The 23,388-nt window shown below is 33.0% G+C and overlaps 1 protein-coding gene across 2 annotated transcripts in view; it reads right to left on the bottom strand.

The window, feature by feature from the left end:
* The window catches only part of CSMD1 (CUB and Sushi multiple domains 1), a 1,056,650-nt gene that overhangs the window by 238,599 nt on the left and 794,663 nt on the right, over positions 1-23,388 (bottom strand). For both annotated transcript variants that reach the window (XM_039715657.1, XM_039715658.1), the window contains exons 13-17: positions 17,208-17,390; positions 15,027-15,353; positions 13,082-13,276; positions 8,335-8,473; positions 3,933-4,120 (exon numbers count right to left, since the gene is read on the bottom strand). In XM_039715657.1, coding sequence (XP_039571591.1) covers positions 3,933-4,120; positions 8,335-8,473; positions 13,082-13,276; positions 15,027-15,353; positions 17,208-17,390 — 1,032 coding nt within the window. The remainder of the gene's footprint in view (positions 1-3,932; positions 4,121-8,334; positions 8,474-13,081; positions 13,277-15,026; positions 15,354-17,207; positions 17,391-23,388) is intronic.

Raw genomic sequence — 23,388 nt, 5'->3', positions numbered from 1 at the left:
GTACATTTATTATACTGAAATAATTTCATCCACACTAAATTTCTATATTTTTCTCGAAAAGAGTTCTAAAAGCCTTATGAATGGCATCACAGAACTATTTTCTCTCCTTTCCAATTCCAAATCTACAAAAGCATCTAACCTGTCAAGAAAGAAATTAAGTTGGTTTGACATAATCTGTTTTATCAAATACAAGTCATTTATTTCTTATCATTGTGTTTATCAGCTTGAAAGTAGTGTCTTTCAAGAGCAAAGATAAAACTAATGTCCTTGATCCTTCTGGTCCAAATATCTTATTTTTTTCATCTTCTCTATCCTTGCTTGGAAAAGTGTGTGCTCTTCTGAATTTTTTTTACACTTCCTTACAGATTTGGATTTTCAGAAATAATTTTCAGTGGAGTGATCCTTCTGCTTTGCCTCTCAGTATAACACAGGGAATTTCAACAGTCCTTGATTAATAAAATATATTTAAATATTTCAATGTTGTGTAGTACTCTCTCTCCATATGCTGTACTCTTACCTTGAAAATGTTCACTTAATTATGTTAAGTATATGGTAAAAATTATTATTTTCTGCAAAAGTTGCAAAACAGGAACAAAACTTTCCTGTCTTCCCTGTGACAGCTGATTTTTGGTCAAACTTTTTTTGAGTAATGTTTTTCCCCTTATTTGAATATATTTATAAATATTTTTGTTACTGTATTTCTGTTTCTTGTGCTTGGAATTAAATACGTACTTTAGATTTTTCTGTTTATCCAAAGATCTGTGTTATTCTCTGATTGCTATCTATAGCAGTATTTGAATATATCTAGTACCTACATTATTAACTCGAGTTACATCATTAAAAGAGATTTTTAAATAGTTACAGAAACCTTTCTCAAAAATTAAAAAACAAAATTAAAAAATGAAACAAAACAAACACAAAAACCTTCAAAATGAAAAAATAAAAACAAGGAAAAGCAATAACAAAACAAACAAAACAAAACCAAACCAAGCCAAAACCCCAAAAAAATCCCAAACAGTAGTTTTCTGTTGCACTTTTTTTATCAATTTATTTTATAAATGACTTTCAGAATTCATTTGTAAGGACTCAAGGACATTGACCTACCAATCTGCCAAATTTGGTGGTTTAGATTTTTGCAAACCATTCATTTAATCACCATGTTGCTTCATTCTTTCACTTATTGCACCAATCACAAACTATAATTTTATGGTCACTTTCCCAGAATCTGCCTTTCCTATTTAGCTTTTGTATGGATTCTTAGCCATAGTAAAATGGACTGCTGAAACAAAAAAATCTTCCCCAATATTTCAAATCTTTTTCCATTGACTGTATCCTGCCACAGAAAATTGTATGGATATTTTCCTCATATCCAGACTATTCAAAGGATTATCTTTTTCACCAAATGAAAAAGTTTTAATTATTTTGATGCAATGTTATCACAGCTAAAGTTGATTGTGGGCTGTCTGACTGGTTTCAACACTTTGTCAAATCCATGAAGTTTGCATATTTCTGAGCCTAAAAAGTTATTTTCTGAAACCTAATCTAAATAAATACCTCATTTTATATGCTGTGAATAAAGGATTGCATTTATTTTTTTAAGTTCTGATAATTTTCATTAAGAAAAATCACAATATTGATTTTGTAGATTTTTTCAATGGCCTCAATAAGGATTTTTTTTTTCTAAGATGGGTAACCTTTGATTTTTAAACAATTTCACTGATTGTGTAAGAGAATTGTAATATTTATCAAATATATATTGATGTAGATTGTAATTTGACTGTCTCAACACATGACGAAACGTGATCTATTTTTAAGATAAATTTTAGATAGAAGGAAATATTAGTCCACAAAAAGCACAGAATTGTAAGTAAAGTATTTGAATTGAAGAAATAATTGATCAATTTGCTTTGCAAATTATCATGTTCTCTTATATAGGAAATAAAAAAATTAAAATACGTACTTTAATAAACAAAGGAACAATTTACATTACAGGAATCTGCAGGTAAAGTATTTCTATCTGTTTTCAATTAAGAAAAAAACTAAGATTGCACAACCTACTTCACAGAATGAAGAATGAAAAATCCCCCACAAAAACAAACAATCAAAAACCAAAGAACCAGCTAAACAAACACTACTCAAAACACATAACTAGGGAAGCTGAGAGATCAGGAAAATGTAATTGAGGCATGAAGCACACTTGCCAAAAGATTAATTACTTTTAACAGAAAAGGAATATTTTATCAATAGTCTTACTTAAGAAATATTTTAGGCACTTCATTGTTTTTTCTTTGCTTAGATGCATAAGACTTAATCTACACTGTCTTGCATTGTCTATTTTGAAGTATCATTGAAAGGTTGAACAACAGAAATTTAAGAAGAATGAACAAATTATCTTCACATCCTTCACAGTACCTTTAATGGGTTACATATTTATTAAAGCTACATTACAGTCATATTTTAGCTTAATAGAATATTACTGCCATCTCAGATTCAACTCAGTTTAGCTTATGTTGAACCTTTTATTTTAAGCAGGTTAAGAGCCTTCTGCTTTACAGTGCAGTAATTTACTTTATCATCAAAGTTATTACTATAACTGGAAGATTTTTAAGATACTTCCAAATAAGAAATGTATTTGAGCTTCCAAAGAAAATATTCAGCAACTTTTCTTAAAACTCAAAATTTACTACCTTGTCTCCTACAAATGTAAGAAGGTGAAACAAATAGAAGTTCTGTTGTGATATCTTTAAAATTAGCAACTTCTATAGTTAATTCTCCAAGGAAAATCAAAATACGATTTTAGTCTCCTGTGTTCTTGGCAGATTACTCAAGGCTTCAATTAGGTCTTTCTATCTGGTTTTGCTCTTTGAAAACACTGACTTGATCTACTTAGTACCCCCATATTACTAGTTATTGTGATGCCCTTCCCTCTGAGATGTACACAACTGCCAATACAGAGTAAAGGATCACAGAAATGCTGCAGGAGCTCCTGATGCTGACTAGCACAAGATAGACTGCACAGCAAACTTCAGCTGTGTTACACGATATATGGAACACAAGGCATAATGGAGACAAGTTTAGCTCTGTGTGAAATCCAATGTGCGGAAAAAGACAATATGAACAGTGAGGCTGTGATTAACTTAAGAAGTTTTGTGGAGCAAATGCACTGACATGGGTGTGAAATGTTTAGCACTTAGTGTGAAGTTTTCACTGCAGAATTTTTTTACTATTTGGACAAGCCTTGATGTGGCTATAAAATACACCTGGATGCTATTCCAAATCCAATATTACAGCAAATTTACAGTAATCAGATTAGTTTCCAAATAAGAACAACTGATAAAAGGGATGTTACTAGGTTGGTAGAACTGCAGTAAACAAATGAGCTCTCCTCAGTAAATAATTAAGTGAATGGTTGTACTATCATATAAAGACTAGTGTGACTTCAGACCATTTAATTATACACTTCAATTGCATTCAATTATGCACTTAATTGAAAAGAAAATGCTGTTATGATTATTCTGTAGTTTGCATGGAGATGTTATTATTAATTTATTTGCATTTTGGAACCATAAGGTGTCCAAGTCTGTTCAGCCCTACAAAAACTACAGATAGAGAAAAAGAGAGAAAGTGAGAGAGAAGATAGGGGACACCGAAACAATATATGTTTACCCACAAGGGAAAGTTTCTAAAATTATTTTGCATTTGATTAAACAACTAGGTCTGTAAGGATTCTGAATAACATAAAAGAACTCATGAAGAAAAAATTTCCAAAATGAATGCTTCCAGAATTATCTGTCAGTACAGCATAAACATAATTTGTTCTTACACAAATATAGCTACTGAATTTTATTTGTTCCCATTTGTTTGCTCATTTTCTAATTGAAGGGGTTTTTTCAAGATTAAATAAAAATCTATTTGAGAAATATCAGACTTACTCTCATAGTGAATTAGGAAGCCAACACTGGAACGACTGTTGTCCGTAGTGAACAGCAGATACATATAATTTCCAGTACTAATAAGGAACTGGGGTGCTTGTGTTCCATGGTATTCTCCAATTAATGGTGATGAACTTGCTGGCCCATCTCTTACTTCCAAAGTGTCATAATTAACTTCAGTCTGGAATCTGAAAAGGAATATGCAAGTTAGCTGGTGGATAGATGGGTGGCATTATTTTCTTCAACTGATAGAAATGCAACCCACTTGTAACTGATCAAGAATACCACACATAAAAAAATACATAGCTACAAATCCATCCATGCACTACTAAGAATAACAATTAAAGAAGGTTTAGTAAATAATTTTCCTTGCTTTTCTTGTGGTGTCGTAAAAAAATTTGTAAGGTGTTCAGTATAGTTCTGATCAGCCTTATGACTGGCCTTCAGATTTTCTCAAATTTTCTGAAATAAAATTGAAGGATGAAGATCCAAGAAATTTTTTGCCCTCAGGTTAAGAAATAGTTGGACACCCTAGGAACATCTTCAATTACACTTCATTATTTCATCTCAATATTTCATCTCTTGATATTTGCTATTTGCAAAAGCTGTTTTATAAATAGTCAAGGGTTTATTTTTTTATTATCCAAAGATTTTATTCTAATACAGCTTGTTACTTTACCTTTAGGTAATAATTTTTGTCCTATGAAATAAAGCAGTAAAAAATACTAGATTTAAATCAAGCCTTTATTTTGAAATTGGTTACTGTTATAATGTGTGACTTCTTAATTTACTTTAGTGTGTCAAAAAAAAAATACCCAACAGATAATATAGACTAGAATGGAAAGTAAGGGGATTAATGAGGGTTGATTTACAAGAAAAAAATAACTTAAAAATCAACAGCAGAGTCAATGTGTCTGCCAATCATTAAACCACATCACATTTCTCCAGTTCATAATGGGTATCTATGTCATCTACTACTAGTTCTTAAACCAAACAGCACAAACCTGCTCTTTCTCGAGATGAACTTGGACTGTCACTTTTTACATCAGATGCTTTTCAAGATAGTTTGTGGTTATATCAGATTCTGATATGCTGTAGTATCTAAACCATGCACACATAAATTTTCTTGTCAATGAAATTTGTGCTATTTTACAGATATTTACACTGCTCTAAATATGTTTACATGCAGACACAATATTCTTATTTTCATATTTCAGAAATACATATGTTGTGAGATTTTTTGCTTCTATTCCCATAAGTCTTGTTAGTTCAACTTCTGAGAGCAGCAGAAATCCCTACACAATACAATACTTTTTCAAAGTGAATGCCCTTAGCTGTCTTGCCAATATGGGACACATGTAGTAGTTTAGAGATAAGAAACTTTATTCTTGTAATTAAAGAAAATTGCAAAACATTAAACACTTGAGAAAGGAGAAATGCATGTGACATTCCTTCAAAGTGTAAATAAACTTTATAATTCATTATGAAACGATGACAGGATGACCAAGCTCCCATCCCATTACATTTTCCAGAACAAATAGCATTGCTCTTATAAAAATATTTTTTACACATCAATAATAGTAAGAACAAGTTCGGTTTTATCCAGTATTTAGCATTCCTTCCTGTTGTTCTCTCATGGTTCCCTGAAAACAAAAGCACAGCCGTTAAGTCAGAAAGCTTTTGCTTTGCTATCAGAGCTAATGATTGCTTGGAAACTGACTTAGGTACTTTGTATCATTCCTTCCTCTTCACACAGAAAACTCTAGATTTTTGGTACTTTATTTGGATATATTTGGATAGGCTGGATAAAATCCAGATGATTGCTTTTACTGCTATCTATCCACTCTGACAGTGGAATACAGGGCTTGCAGGTTTGCTAATACATTAAGCATTTTCAAGACCCATTTCTGGCAAGGAAATCAGCTAGAATGGAATGGCCTACATCCACACTATTAACTACATCCTTTAGCCTCTCAAAGAAGGAGATACTATTCAAATTCCTTATTATGAATGGTTGCTTGCCCACAGTAACTCATGGCTCTGTTTGATAATTATTTGGGAGAATGCTAGTTGACAAATTCAAGAAGCATGTTGGGCACTATTTCAACTATTTAACTACATAAACACATGAGATGTTGTGTCTGGAAAGGCTCACTGAGTACTTAATTTACCAAAATAGACAGTTACAGAGGGCATCAATAAAGTACTTGACAGTTTTTCAGTAGCCTTCCATAATTTCAGAGATTATACATTGATTTATCCTGCAGCAGAATGATGAAAACAGACAGATACAGCTAGGCTGCTTTAAATGCTTTATTTGTACTCATAATTAATAGACTCAAGATTAGTTGAATTGAGTAGTTCAATTATTTTGACAGTTATGTTTGTGAGGCAAACTAATTAGGAATAAAGTGCTCTCAGGCAGCAAATGCAGTTTTCTTAGCAGGGCAGTACGACAACAATGGATGGCAAAGCCTTGCTGGAGACAGAAACCAGAAAATAACTCTTAACAGCAAGTGCTACTCTGACAATGATCTTTATTCCCAGTAGATTCCTGTTCATGTCAAACTCAAATGTGACTTTATAATTCATGTCTGATTTTAAGGGGTTTAAGCAGGGAATGAATTCTCTTTTGAATTGGGCTGGTTTGTTACTGGTTTTTTGTTTTGGGGTTTTTTTTTTAGGCTTTGTACTTTCCCTAAAGTCATAAATTAAGACAATTTGTTATTGGGAGTAGTTTATCGTTACTGAAAGTACCTAATTAAGGGTTACATTTTGAATCTTTGGCTTATTTTAATGTTTATTAGCTTATTCATATTAGTAAGAGGTAGGATGTCCTCCAAATGTACATAGATAATTTTAAAAAACTTAAAGGATGTTGTGTTATACTATTCTTCATACAGTTGGGTTGATTTTGGATATAGAGATTCGTTGTATAAATTATCAAACTATTTTTTAACAATATGCAAAGTACCAAAGATCTTCAGGTCAGCCATTATTCTTCCACCCCTTTCCTCATGACTTGACTCAATTAGACTTTATTTTTCTGTTACCCTTCCAGGCAAAAGGCACAATTTGAAATGCAAAATGTTTCAATGTACAATAATCATGGGGTCATGCAGTCACTTACTGCTACTTTTGGAAAGTTTCTAAGGACTCTGGAAAGGCACATTTGTCTAGAAACATTAAAGCTTCATTAGCTCAAGAGTGAGATAATTTACATTATTAATATCACATTTGTACAAAGCTTCATTCTGTTAGGTACGTCTTTGAAGCAAGTCATATAGTGAAGTATGAAAGGGTTCCATTTTCCCCAAACTAGGCCACACACTTGACAAAAATATTTTATTTGTTGATTAATTGACAAAATCAACTATTGATTTGTAATTTGCTAATGTTATATCAGATAGCAAAGTCAGATTTTTTTGTAGGCAATAAAAAAGGTTTTACATGGAATTTTTAAACTGGTTAACAAAAGAAAATAATTTTATTGCAAAAGCAAGGTTATACTATTATTAACAAGCATAACATTTTCAATAAAATTTAAAATGTGATGTAGTAAAGTTAGACAATTTTCTAAACCATCCAGAAAAGCTTCTAAACTTCCAAAGAAAACATGGAAAGGTTTTTTTGTGTACCAAAACCAACATGCTGAATGGTAATACTGTTTTGCAATTGAAACCATTAGGGAACAACAACAGAATCCATTTGCTATTAATGCTGAGATAATGTTGAAGTAGATTAATTGTGTATCTGGTGTACTTCAAAAATGACATGTGATCAGATTTCTCCATTTTGTAAACTCCAAGTTCTTGTTTAATGTCATTGCAGTTCAATTTGTACACAAAACTCCAGAATTCTGCAATGGAATATATGTGTGCATCTATCTAAAATTCAGCAAATTGAGTTCTTACACTGCATCACATGTCACATAAGCCTATGTTTCTCATTATTTTCTCAGAAATATTGCCATCACACTGTTAAGGTCACACACATTCAAATATCTGCAACTTCAGGCAATTCATTTCCTTTTATAAAATTTAAATGCATCATCTTATAATTTAAACTGTCATTTCCATTTAAGAAGATGTCCCTGAATTCTAAAGCTTCTGAACATTAATTAAAAAAAAAAGATTGCAAATAAATATAAACCTATAAATACTATGAAGTCTTTAATGAGAAAAAAAAGTCAGCATCTTAAATTTCTGGAACTTCCTGCTAAGTACAATGGAAGCAAAAACATTAGAAAGCTTTAATTGCATACTTATAGGAATATTATTGTGACTGTTGCAATGAAGTTCCTTTTTGTGGTTTGAGTTTTTAAAGTATACACTTATTCTTTAATTATAAAACAAGTGTTTATGCTTAGACCTTACTTCTTGTTTAACTTTATGATACTCACTTGTCAAAAGTTATCTTAATGGAATTTCCTGGTCTTGCTTCAATCACCCATTCACAATTAAGTGAGTCCTTGTAATATCCTGGCCAACCTGGTGGCAAGATAACACCACTCGATGCTGTCAAATGTCCACCACATGGTGCTGCAACAAAAAAAAAAATCATGTATATTTGTAACATACAAATTATTTCTAAAATATTTCATATTCAAAGAAATTGCAAAAAATCAAACTAAAATGCACAGAAATATGTTTAACATAGTTTTAATAGTTTAACACAGCACTTTGATTTCTTCAGACTCAAAAGGCCTGCTATGTGTCTTATCAAGACTTATTACTCTGTATGTGTTTTAGCACACAGAGCATGGCACTTGGGTCTGCCAGCCTTCCTTCTGTTGAAAAGCACAGTATCTTATTAAAAATTGGTACTGTCTCATCACATTTAGATCCAGTATGATTCCACATTGACATGGAAACATCAGACAAATTGTTCCAAGTAATTATTACTGCTGTTCTGAGCCACCTTTTTGAGTAATCACTGAGCTCAGTGGAACTGACAGTTGTAAATATTCCATTGGATCATAGAATGGTTTAAATTGAAGGGGATGTCTGGAAATCATCTAGTCTATTTCCTGTTCAAACAATAGATTGCACAGAACCATGTCCAGTCAGGATCATGCCTTTCCTCCAAAGTCATACACTCCCCAGACTTTGTAGACAATTTGTTTTGATGTTTGATCACTCTCACAGTGCAAGGTTTTTTTATCTTTAAAGATGTATTCCATGTATTCCATAAATCCATGTATTTCATTTTCTGTCAACTGCCTCTTGTCTGGTCCTTTTGCACCACTGAGGAGAGTCTAGCTCCATGTTCTTTAAACCATCCTATTAGTTATCTGTACATATTGACAAGATCCCTCTTGAGTCCTGAGCCTTTTCTTTTCCAGTCGAGACAATCACAGTTATTTCAACCTCCTCTTGTATGACAGATGCTCCAACTCCTTACTTATCTTTGTGACCCTTCACAGGACTCACTGTAGTATGTCCACATTTATCTTGCACTGTGAATCCCAGGAGTGCACACAGTGCTCCCAACACAGCATCACTAATGCTGACTTGATGGGAAAGATCTGTCATCTATTTTCAGCCCATTTCTCCTGCCTCTCTTGTCCCTCTGAACAGCAGCACAAACATCTGGAACACCAGTCACTCCCCCTAGTTTTACACCATCTTCAGACTTTCTCAGAGTACATTCTGCCCCAGCATTCAGTTCAGTACTGAAGGTTTTAAACAGTACTGGATATGGGATTGACCCCTGGGCTACACCTCTATCAATTAACCTCCAGTTGTGACACTGCCTACAATTCTATGAGACAAATAGTTCAGTCAGTGTTCAGTCCACTTTATTGTTCACTTCTCTAGTCCCTACTTCATCAGTTTGTCATTGAGAATTTTGCATGACACAGTGCCAAACACGTTACTAAAGCTGAATATCCATTATTCTCCCCTCATCCATCAGACAGTTCATCTTAACACAGAAGACTATTAGGTTGGTCAGGCATGATTTTCCTCTTCATAAATCCATGTTGATTACTCCCAGTCACCATAGTTTTCTTCATTTTTGGCTTGGACAGAGTTTTCTCACAGTAGCCTGGAGGGGGCAGAATTTGGAGGTATGTGGGCACACCTGGCTGGTTATTCTATACCACTCACACCATCTCTCCAGGATAGAAGTCAGGGACTTTACTTGCAAGAAGAAAACGTGACATGGGGTGGAGGAAAAACATGAGCAGGAGGATCTGGGCGGGGGGGGGGGGGCATTTTATCTTTGTCCCTGTGACCACCCCACTTGGTCTCTGTTTAGGTTGGTTGGTCAGTCAGGCACTGGGTGAGCACTTTTTTGTATATAAATCACCTGCTCCTGTATACTTTTGTTATTAATATTGCTGTTCTTACTATCTTATATAATTGCTGTTTTCCTATCTCAACTCAGAATATTTGCCTTTTGTCTCACTCCCACAGGAGGGGGTGAAGGGGGAAAGAGCAGCTGCATGTGGCTTAATTTCCAGCAGGGTTTAAACCACAGCACATGGTTTGGAAATGATTTCAAGGAATATTGTTGTGTCAACTTTCTCAGTGATAGAGATAAGACTTGTAGCTCTTCAGATCTTTCTTTTCATTCTCCAAGACTGGATTTTGCTTTCTTCCAGTCCTCAGGGATCTCCCTGGTTTAAATCAGCTTCCCAAGATATTGAGTGACCCTGTGATGTCATTGGATGGCTTATTCAGAAATCATGATGGCATCCCATCAGACCCATTCCTCTATGTCAAATTTGTTTGAATGTTCTCTAAGCTGATCCTCCTCCATAAAAAATGAAAAAAAAAAAAAAAGTATTGCAAGAGGGCTGTGAAAATGATAGGGCTAGACAGGGGCATCTTTCAGAACAAAATTAAAGGACTTTGGAGCAGGATTAAACAACAACAGAAATGACAGAACAAATTTAGGAAAACATGAGTCCCTTAAAAATTTAAGCTGTCATGGCACAGGGCCTTGGGATATTATGTTTTACTAAAGGCTACGGCACAGCATAACACAGGTATGCTTTCAAGGTCAGGTAAATTTATCTTAATATCATTTATATTGTCCTTATAGAAGAAGTCAATGATATCATCAGAAAATTCCACATTTCAGTGCAGGAAATCTTGCTAGATTTCTTCTGTTTCTCTATGCAGCGACAAACCAACCTATTATGCCATATAGAAATGGATGGCAACATGAATGTGTGAGTTGTAAATTAACATGCCTAATTTTATTTCACTGTTTTTAGCCACACAAAAAAAAAACCAAAACAAAACAAAAAAAACCCAAAAACTATTCAGAGAGGTTTATTTGATTTCACTTGACTTGGACTCATCTTTAGGAATTTTTTTCACATTTGAGTGATAAAAGCAACCCACAAATCCAGAAACACACAAATTTTCTTTGAAACAAAATGAAAGGCCAGCAAAATAACATTTACCTTACATGTGTATAGTTCATGGGGAAATCAATTTATTACATAGTGGTTTTTAAATTAAATTTCATCATACTATAAACAAGAACAGTTAGAAGACTGTTGATCCTCAACTGATTATAGCACTTTGTGTACATAATTTACTTCATGTATTTCAGGTGTTGCTTATGGAGATTGTTATGTATAATAAAACCAGAACAGAGCAACAACAAAAAACCAACAGTTGTTCAGAAATCTCAGACAACTGGAAGCAAACTAAATCATGCTTAGTCCATAATCCAAGCCCAGAAACTCCATCAATTATCAAGAGAATCCACATCAGAAAGGAACATATCCTGAACCTAAATACTTCCTTTATATACATGAAACAAAGAGCGAAATCTTAAAAAAAAAAAAAGAAGCCCCAAGCCAGTCTATTTGTTTAATCTTTTCCTCATTAAAAACCAAGTAAGCATTCCAGAAGGTTCAAGTAAAGGATAACTGAGGGGCACCTATATATTTTCTAGAAAAGTAATTTCTGTAATTTGTTTTCTCTCCTTTTTTTCCCCTTGAAAGTGCTCACCATTGGTCCTTTATCTTTGCATTTTCAAAAATAAAATTACACAAATCTTACACTGAATACTTTAACAATTGAATCTAGAGCTTCAAAATGAGAAAAAAAAATCTAACCCTACTCCCCACTTTAAAGTGGGCTGGGTGTGCTCTAAAAATAAAAGAAAAACCCTACTCCACTGTGTAACATGCTTTAATCAGGGTAAGAAATTTTGCTAGTACAACATCCAGGGTCACATACACTTCCAACAAACTGCAGACATGGTATTCAGTATTTTTAAATTTTCTTTGAAATGCACAGCCTTATGAACACTGAGTTCTCAAATTGCCTAAAAACCAAGAAAGTTATATGATCCAGATCCTTAAGTAATTGCAATGACACTGAGGTTAATGGAAATGTGAGATTTAGAAGGCTTGGACTAGTTCTCCCAAAAAATCCCCTTTTAATCTAGACTCTGTATATATATCCATTGTTTAATAAAATGTAGACACTTTGAACATGACTTTTAAAATACATACTTTAGTAATTTATTAAATGCACTCATCTGCCTTGACTTTAGGACCTATCAGTTAAGCATCAAGCAATTCTTCTTACTGTATTTCATTATAAAGAGAGTTTTAAACCTTAGTAGAAATCATCTTAGTCTATTTATTCACCTGAGAAAGGACAAGCAAATAAATTTGGAAATTTTGGGGAATATCATGGATATTAAGCACAGTTCTAGTTTTCACTATATTTCTCAGAAATAAGTGTACTGCATGTTATAATATCATGCACAGAAATTCAGGAATGCTTTCATTGTGAGAAAGTTAAAGGGGTAAATTTTCAAAAAGGACTTCTATATAGAAGCTGTATTTACTTCCCATGTGATAGATAATTGTTCTTCAGTGTGCTACAGCCAAAACTGTTATAGCAGCTATATTTCACAACTGAGTAATGATGGTGACAATCAGAACTTGGAAACAAGTTGCAACCAGATTTTTAGAATGCTAATTTATTCCAAGAGTGTAAAAGCAAGTTGTCTTGTTTCTATTACTGTGCTCTCACTTGACTGGAAGAGTGTTAAGATGAATTAATTACTTCAGGTAAAGCAGTCTTATTTATGTGCAAAATGTAAAAAGTAAGATAAATTTAAATAGTGTCATTATTCAAACTGTAGGTGCAAAGTAAAGATTGTGCTCTTACCTTCACAACGTGGGACAGTGGAGCTCCATACTACATTTCCATCTTGCATAATACAGGTTATGGATTCAGAGCCTTGAGTCTTCACAAAGCCATCATCACAGTGAAAGGAAACAGAACTTCCCAGAAGGAATCTGTCTCCAAAACGCCTCCCATTTATTGGAATGCCTGGATCGTGACACTCATTCTGACCAAAGGCTGATAAAAACATATTGATAATGCTGGTAATAAAACCCACAATAATAGTAATAAACTTTAAACTTTGTGTCTTGTTTTTTGGAGGAAGAGGAGAATAATATTTCCATTGTAATACAGTAATATATAACACATATAATAATATATAATTCAAAGTATAGAAAATTTCTCAATAAAAAGTCGACTTCAAATCCAATGACACACAACATAGTTGGAATTCAGAAGTTTTTAGATATATGTGGCTTAGATACACAAGAATAATTTGCCTAAATTTTCCTCTGGATAAAATTCAGCTGTTTTGCCTCTAACATAAGGGAATTGAGGTTGTTTAACCTGAAGAAAGGGAGGTTGAGGGGAGCCCCCATTGCTCCCTGCAACTACCTGGAACATGTAGCAAAGTGAGTGTTGGCCTCCACTCACAGGTACTAAGAGATAAAACAAGAGGAAATGGCTTCCCCTTTTTTCTTCCTGCCATTTTTCTAAAGACAAAAATTATCCCCTCCTATAAAAACAAAAGACCTATTTAGGCATCTAAGACTTAAAAAAGATTGAAATCAATGAATTCCAGCTTTATGTGGGGAATCTTTCCAAATAATGTAAGAAAATACCTTGGCCACAAACACAATTATTTTAATTGACAAACACAGAAGCAGTGCAAAAGGTCTCAAAGACAACTTTATTGTCAATTAACTTCTATAACCTTAGAAGAGAATTTCTTCAGATAAAATGATAACCTCTGTATAAGTACCATCTTTGAATGACTTGTAAAACTTTTAGGAGAGTTAGCAATCTATGGCAAATGTAAAAATGTTTTCTACATGACAATGCTGTTACTAGTTTTCTATTGAGGGTACATTTTACTAATATCTTTTTATATAAACAAAACAGAAGGCCATCTGTAGCCAGATATTTCTTAGCCTGGTTGCCCAAACAGGAGACACTTATTTTCTCAGCAGCTTTCTACAGGTACATGACCAGTCCATATTTAACAGCTTTTGGACTGGTTGTCCAGTTACAATTAAATTTTGTACATTTCAGAATTGCCTTCTCAAAGGCAGCACATTCTTAAAATTTGTAACAGGACAGGAGTCAGATAGAAGAATGATTGTAAATTCATGTACTCTTATAGGAAAGACTTCTGGATCAGTTCAGCTGTGTTCTAGACACTAGAAAAAACACAGAGTGTAACTGCTATGTGTAATGCAGAAAAGAGATCTCTATTCCTAGGGGTTTGTATTCTTAGATTCCACCCTATTAAAGTAGAAAAAAAACAAACAAAAGCAAAACAAGTTCCCACAACTATTTTTTGTATTGATGATTACTAGTATGTTTTTCCAATTAATATTTGGAATCTAAGATTAATACCTTTATGACCTTATTCCTGATGATTCCGTTGAAAAGTATTTTAAATTACATGCACTGGATACTTTGATGTGAAAGATCTGGACTTTAGTTATGGGATCTGCATTTACGCAGCATGAACAAAAAAGACAAATAATAAAATATGAGGGGAATTCTTCAGCACTATCACAATTTAAAAAATAAATTATAAGGATTCAGATAAGCTAATGAATACAATGAAGATATCTGAAAATAGTGCAATTATACAATTTACTTTTGAAAAAAATATAAAAATAAATAAATATAAATATAAGTATAAATATCAATATCAATATCAATATCATGTTCAAAAATTTAATTATTATGAAGAAAGCATAAAACTAAGCATAAAATAAAAAGCAGAAGTTCTTACTTGTGTAAGTGATATTAAATCCTCTTCCAGTGGTAGAGTGATCTGACTGAAATTCAAGTCTAACTATATGCCCACTACTAGCCAATTGAGAAGGGACTTCATTGCCAGAAAATGTGCCAAGAGGTGGTAAATCTGAAATCCCATCGTCTTTGATTGTAAGGTAGTCAAATTGAGGTTCTACATCAAAGTCGTTGAAAATCAGATGGATTCTGCTTCCTGGCTCTGAGATAATTAACCAAACACAGTTCATATTGTTCCCATATTCCTCAGGATAATTTGGAGAAAGGATAATTCCGGATGGTGTGGTGAAGTTGAAGAAACACGAAACTAAAGGAAAGAACAGTAAGATTCTCAAAATACTATCCACAAACTTTATAGATATTTGTCTTTCTATTTTTATTTTTTTTTTTACTTTTTTATTATTCTTGTAGAAAAGGATGATTTTGAAGCCTGGATGTCAAAACTACTACACATGCAAGCAGGAAATGTTTAACACTTTCAGAACAGCTCTCTAATGTTTGGTTTCCCAAGTGAATCTGAGTGACTGAAGCAGGGCCTGCAAGAGATTTGCATGTAGCAAATACCAAGAAAGTAAACATAATGCTTGGTGCATCAGAATTTGCAAAAAATTGCAGGTTTGTTCTAAAATGAATATGTGATCTCCAAATTTGAATAATTTTTTCCAAATATGCATTAAACTGCATTTAACAATTAAAAAAAAAAAAAATCAAGCACAAAGGCCAGCTTTGTCTGTAGTATACAAAGTTCATTCTCATGTAAATAAAGGTGGAAATTTAGATGTGACCAAATGAAGAAATCTTAAGGGTATATGGTCTGAACTTGTTTTACCCCAGTTTTCCTTTGATGGCATAGAAAAAAACCAAAAATTATTCATAGCCATCATTCTATTTCACTATTTTGAGTCAATTTTCATCAAGACACTGCCTAATTTGTTTCAGAGTCTTGACCTTGTGACTGGTACTGTAGGCAGAAGTACAGTATATTCAGAAAGGGTAAGACTCACTGAATATTAGTTAACACAAAGGACAGCCATTATTCATCTCTTCAAATGTGTCAAACTGAGCCCAGTGTATGTAAACGCATGTTAGAGATTCCATGCTTTTTCATAGGGCATCTGCACATGTAACACTGGAAGCACAGTAAAATATTCTACATGGTTAACACAAAATGACATAGCAATCCAATGCAATACAGCACCGTGAAGAAACACAACTTCTGTCTTCCAAGAGAACTGCAGCTGAACTGCCTCTGTGCCTGGGTTTTACATGCTAAGACACAATTCAGCATTGCAAGGCATATTGAGGATTATTCTGGTCCAGAGCAGTCTTGCTCAGTTTGTTAAGTCCTGTGCCAACACAGCTTCCAAGTACATACATAGAGCAGGACACCTCACAAAGATTGTGATGGTAGTCAAATCCAGTACTGATTTGTATGACCCTTTATAGGAAAATTTAACATGATCTGCAGAACTGAAGTGCCTAATATACCTGTGTGCTTGAAAGATCTGCTCTATTTTACATGAAAGGGGAAAAAAAGAAAAGGAAAAAAACCCAACTCAAATAAACTGCTCCCCCCAAAAAAACCCACAGAAGCAAACACAAGAAGGAAAATTAACTCAACAACCCTTTTTTAGTAACAAATATATTTTATCTTTTAAAACAAAAATCACAACTAATGACTTTACCTAAACTTTTTCTAGGTTCAATATTCTTAACTTCTTTATATTCATGTTCAAACCTTTGTGATATATCACAAAAAAAAAAAAAAGGCAGAAAAAGCAGAAAATCTTTTCTTATGTGGGTTTGCAGGCTGTTTTGCACTGCACAAATGAAATGTGTATGTGCCACAGGGTCCTTTTGAACACACTTATCTGCTATTAGGAATTGCTCATTTCGAATCTAATTTAACACACATTTCCATTAAGAGTGTTAAGTGGTTCAATTACATGTAAAATGAGTGTAAAGAACATTCTAAAAACAGTCCTGCATGACGTTCCCCATAAATGAGCCACCAAGTCAATTGAAAAAATCCCCAAACCACGATGGAAAAAGTCTTCAAGGTACTTTGAAGTATTTTCCTGTTGATAAGTCACAAATGTTAAGAAATGCAAGTGGTTAAGGTCAGAAAAATAATACAGAAAAAAAATATAATAATTCTTACAAACACAGCTGGGTTTGTTGCCAGACCACTGGTTATTTTGTTGGCATGTAATCGTTCTCTCTCCCACCAGTTCAAAAGCTGCTTGACATTCAAAGGTAAGTGTGTCTCCATGCAGAAAACTGCTGCCAGTCCTTTTCCCATATGATGGAATTCCAGGATCTCCACAACCTCCTTTCTCTATTTCTGAACATCAAAAAATTTAAGTGCAATAATAAGGAAAATGCATTTGCCATCAATTTATAGTCAGCACCAGAAGTACGTTCAAAATATTTGGCATTGTACATTAAACTAATATTTACAGCTGAAAATGAACTAGGGGTAAATGCTGTGCAACTGCCTCAAATAGCTTCCAAACCTGCATTGCTGCATTGCCGAAAATAACAAAATACTTATATTTAACTGCATGACTGCACCAAATTACAGCATATTTGAAGGTAAAATTATAAAGCCACAGTCGCCATCCTACCCATGGAGAGATAGTACATGTAGATCATTTTTCTGGCAAAGAAGTACTCATAACAAAGAATCTCTTAACTGTCATATCTACAATTCCATTTAAATATCTATTAAAAGTATGATTAAAAGTGTAAAATTTCCTAATAGAGTCAATAGATTTCATTTTAAAATACCTTAAGTATAATAAAAACAAAATTGAGGAATTATTTCTTAATCACATGCTTCAAATTAGAGCCACATTTTTCCCAGCTGCATTCAGCTATGCTAAATAAATTAACATTTTGGATAATATTTCAAGATATTCTCCAGGAGCTATGTTTCTTAAATTATTTAATTTGTAGATCCCAAATCTACACAAACCAGAGAAGGCTATAAAAAATTCAAGTCTTATGAAATTTATGAATAGCATAATTATTAGAAAAGAAAATGTAAGTACTAATTGCCTGTGATAGAATCATCTTACAAAATACTATACACATGTCTGACCATCAGAAAATGAAGGCTCTATTTCTTTGCCATTAAATTGAAAGCATTTTTTAAATTAACTTGCCTTTGTTCAGAAAAAATAACAACAAAGCATTTCTCATTCTGCAAACTTTTGCTGCACATGTATGAAATGACGTAAATCTGATTCAAATGAAAGTACAGATAAACTTCTTTGTGTTTAAATATTTTACAGTTCAGTCCAAGGTGTAAAATCAGAAACATTCAAGATAACAAAAAAATTCAACTCACTGAATAGTATTGAATATTAACATAACACAATTGAAAATGTTTGCTTTCAAATATCATTAAATCTAATTATCTTATATGCTGACAGAAGATCCAAGAAGACCTTGACTCAGCAACAGAAATATTAAGATACAGGATACAAAATTATAATATGTGAAGTCAGTCCACTATTTTTACACCCATGAAGGAGTCATTAACAGAATGTTGACAGACATGTTCAAAAAGGTCTGGCACATATTTCACAGTGTAATAGTTTTCTCAACCTGCTGGTGATGCTGTGCCTGAATCACCCATTATTATTTAATTTAAATAATTTGTCTTATCAGAAAGTTAAAATGCATAAATTAATAAAAACATTTTCCAAAATGTCCAGTACGTGAATACAATAGAACATTGGGAGAGAAATTTTATAAAGAATATTTGTAAATAATGATTCAAAATTATACATACAAATGCTTTAATGTAGCTTCACTTGTCTGTTCCTACTGAGATATTGACTTTTACTTTCACAGAATAACATCAAAAACCTGTGTTTTCAGCTATGCACATCTTTACATACTTCATGAAAATGTGAGGAAACACAGAAATCAGAATACACATTTTAATCACATTTTAGAAGTTAATCTCCCTCACTGACAGCAGAAGTGTATCTAATCCAGCATGTGAGAATGATCATAAACTCTGCCAAATTTAGGAGACGAACCAAATACTTTTTATTCTTAATGTATCATCCTTCATCCAAGAATGCCCATATGGACATATACTGGTATATAATTCAGATTTGTAAATATCTTATTTTCAAGCACAAAAGCCATACACAAATTAAAAATATTAACACTAATTTCAGATAAAACATTTAAAAATATGTTTCATTCTTTGGAAAAGTAGTTTTAATAAAATATGTCACAAGAAACAACTGAATGATAAATTTCAGGTTCTCTAAAACACAATAGAAGGATTTTTGAATCAATTTATTTTATACTGAAAAGGCAAATAATTCATTAAAAAATGTAAAAAAAATTAATTACATTAACTTTATTTCTATTTAAACATTCAGGGTCTGTGCATGTTTGCTTAACATAATAACAATCCAGAAATCATGAGTGATTTATAAAACTTCTGAGGATGTCTTATTTTCATTTTGACAATAAATAGCCTGAAGAATTCCATCCAGGTCTAGGAATCCATATCTTCACAAACCTTAAATTGAAGACTGTATGTATCCCTAACAGGAAATCTACTCTAGCCAAAAGTTATTCAGGCTGACAACACTCATTGTAATTCACAGAATCATCATAGGATCATGGAATTTGGGTTTGAAGAGGTCTTAAAGATCTCCTAGTTCTTGCCCCTTTGTCATGGACACAAATACCTTCCACTAGGCCCTCAGATCTGGCCTGGCCTTGAATACTCCCAGGGATGAGGTATCCCAGCTTTTCTCAGCAACCTGTTCCAGTGCCTCAGCACCCTCAGAGGAAATAGTTTCTTCCCAAAATCTACTCTAAAAACTACCCTCCTTCAGTTTAAAACCATTCCCTCTTGCCCTGTCACTAGATGCTGCCGTGAAAAGTCCCTCTGCAGCTCTCTTGAAGGCTCCCATTAGGTACTGGAAGGTGCTCTAGGATGTTCACAGAAAGGATTGTCAAACATCAGACCAGGATGCTCAGGGAAGTGGCCGAGTCACAATCCCAGCAGTATTTAAACAATATGTAGAAGTGGCACTGAGGGATATAATTTAGTTGGGGGATTGGCAATGCTAGATCAATGGTTGGACTGATGATCTTAAATGATTCTCTGATTCTCTTTATTCAAAAACTACATTTCCATTACATTAACAACCCAAAACTAAGGGAAGACGCAGTGTAAATGTGTAAATTAATTACTTCATTTGTAATTAATTAGTTTTGTATTTACACATAAAGAATACTCTTTCTTTATAACTACATCTAGAGTAGTAGGCATGTAAAGGCTCCCAACATTTTTCTGTCCTTTGGGATTTTGCACAGATTTTTTCTTCATTGTCCTTTCCGACACCGGTTTGACTTGTACTGATCTGGTCATTGAACATTTTTTTTAATGGCTAAATGCAGCTGAGGTGCATTGTGTGAATTCCTCCAACACATGTATTGATTATTCTGTTTCATAAGTGAAGAGATGCTCTGTATCAGTTTGCTAGAAAAGAGAATATTTCAGACCAATTCCACTAAATACCGAGCCCTTAGAAAAATCCTGTGGGATAGAAAATGTTCTTAAAATAACAAACATGAAAATAAAATCTATGCTAACCTATTTAGCATGGCAATTAAAGCCCTGTTCTTTTTGGATTATTCTGTGTACTCATTCAATGTTGAACTTCTTTTGATCTGAGTTCTTAGAGCTGTGTGTACTTCATGATGTTTGCCCATAAACTTTCAAGTCTAAATTCAAACATCAGCTTCTTCTGGTTACCAAAATATTAATATTGATCTTATGCAATTGTTCTTGGCTTTCATGTACGCTCTTTCAATAGCCTGGGGAAACAGACTTTTCATCTTGTTTGTAAACTAGAAATATTTACTCAGTTTCAGGGAATATTCTTTCTTTCATGTTAGAAGAATGACAAGATTAGATTTCTGACTGAAAGGTCATATCTCTGAATTTAATTGAAAGATGTTTCCGTTGCTCTGCTTTCTTTCAAATGAAGAAATATGGCAATTGAAAAATGATATTAAGCATTTAAATATGTATCATGACTACTATTTGAAAGGTGTCACATTGCAATTCAAGTATTTTTTGATGTAAGGAGATTGACTACAGCATCTAAAATGTATAATAAAATAATTCATGGTTTAGATTTTGCACTCTTAAACGTACTATGCATTGTAGGAGTAATTTACTGTTCCTCCCCACCCCCTTGTTACTAAATTAAAAAAACACAGTTTAAATTAAATTCTTAGTGTTGCTGTGTTTTCATTCACACTATCCAATATTCTAGCTTAGATGATTAGTGAATCGTCTAATTATTAAATTTGAATCGGAATACAACCCAAAGAGTATAAATAATAATCTCACACATTATTAATTCAGATGCATAAATACAATTTAAACTAAATACGTGTTTTTAACACCTGAGTTGAGCACAAATCAATTTTTAAGATATAAAATAAACTTTGGGTTTTTATCAGAACATTGAAGTCAATAGCTTTGAAACCTAAAAAGAGAATTTAACATTTAAACTCCAAGAGGTCACAGAAATTCATGTTCCATATATGAGAAAAGTGATGATTTATTTCATTTCCTCTTATCCCTCATTCCTCCCTGTGTTAACAGTCATAATACCTAATGTAGTTTAAAAACACAAAGGAGAAACTTTAATACAAGCAAACCCTTATAAAATGAAAAGGGATAGAAAAATGCTCAGGATTGCAGAAGAGGACATGAGTAAAAGAATGATATTATACACATGATTCCTGCAGTGGAACATAGGAACTACTACTAAAAAAGAGAATGGTAAATCAAAACTAATACAAAAAAATATTTCAGATAGCACATAATTGGACTGTAAATGTGGCTATTAAAGCTAAAATGAGGTTGGCCTCCTGCTAAAAAGAGGATGGCCTTACATGACAATTTTATAAATGATCACAATTTTATCATTATTCCGGTAAATTTCTTCAAAGAAATTTAACAGTGCAATTTATTACCAGTCTCCAAATATAAAAAGAGAAGGCCTTCACAGATCATATAGTTCCCTGCTGCATTATAAGAGGCTCTCCTACTTTCTCTGAAATGTTCTGTCCTTGCTGTTATCAAAAAGACCACAGATCATATCCAGTAGATTAATTTTTGCTGCTTCCACCTTATTGCATTCTGTATCAATATTAAAAAAAACCCCAAACATGACTTTAGAATCAGATTGATGAAAAAAACCCAAATTTTCCTAGGAAGTCAATTTAAACTAACAGCTCACTACCATAGCATGTGGTGGCTTACTGGTAATAATAACACTGTATTGCATCATATCTTATAAAAGTCCTTGAAAACAATAAAGCAGAAAAGATACTTTACAATATGTTCTTTAAATTTAATATATACTGTGTACTTACTATTATGTATGCTGTTACAGAAAGGAGAAAAATAAAATGTTGGTTTGTTTACAATCAATTTTACCTGTTCAGGGGTAAATGCAGATCAAATATGAACAGCAGTGAGGAAAAGCTTGGACAATAAAACGTTTTAAATTAGCTTAATGTATACTTTTTTTATCCCAATCCTAACAGTTTGTTACAGAAACATTACAGAAAAATAGGCAAACAACACTGCCGCACTATTTTAAGATGCTTTAACCTTACAAATATTATAGGTGTACAGTGTTCTCGAGCACATGTACCCATATAAGCACTGCTTTTTCTCATACTCTTAAAATAAACCCTCAACAAAATCTCTGAAATTTTGAAAAATAAAATTAATGTTAGATGGGAAGACCTTATTTTCCCTGAGTATCTATTTCAGTACCTTACAGTGGGTGTCCTTTGGCTTTAAAGACCAGGAGTGATAAGTACAGTTTCATAAAACTAAATGAAAGATTAAAATATGTGTGGATTTGCTGGAGCTTCAACTCTTTTCTAATGCCTGTTGTAGAAGCAGTAGGTGCTCAAATAGAAAATGTTAGCTTTGGAAGCAAATGAATGTACCAATATTAGTACAGTGTGGACATCCAAATAATTTTCCCTTACTATACTTCAGTAAAAAAGCAAGAAGGATGAAGTATTGCTCCAAAAATATTCTTCAAAAAATATTCTTCTGAAGAAAAAAAAAGAAAAAGAAAAAGAAAAAGAAAAAGAAAAAGAAAAAGAAAAAGAAAAAGAAAAAGAAAAAGAAAAAGAAAAAGAAAAAGAAAAAGAAAAAGAAAAGAAAAAGAAAAAGAAAAAGAAAAAGAGGAAACATCTTTAGGCCATACACTGCTATATTCTGCCCTTGTGGGACAAGTCCTGCCTTCTAGAGTTGGACTCAG

The sequence above is a fragment of the Passer montanus genome, unplaced genomic scaffold, assembly GCF_014805655.1.
Source record: "Passer montanus isolate IOZ18808 unplaced genomic scaffold, ASM1480565v1 scaffold34, whole genome shotgun sequence".
NCBI lineage: Eukaryota > Metazoa > Chordata > Aves > Passeriformes > Passeridae > Passer > Passer montanus.
Note: the sequence above shows the minus strand (reverse complement) of the source record. Positions and strands in the feature narration are given on the sequence as shown.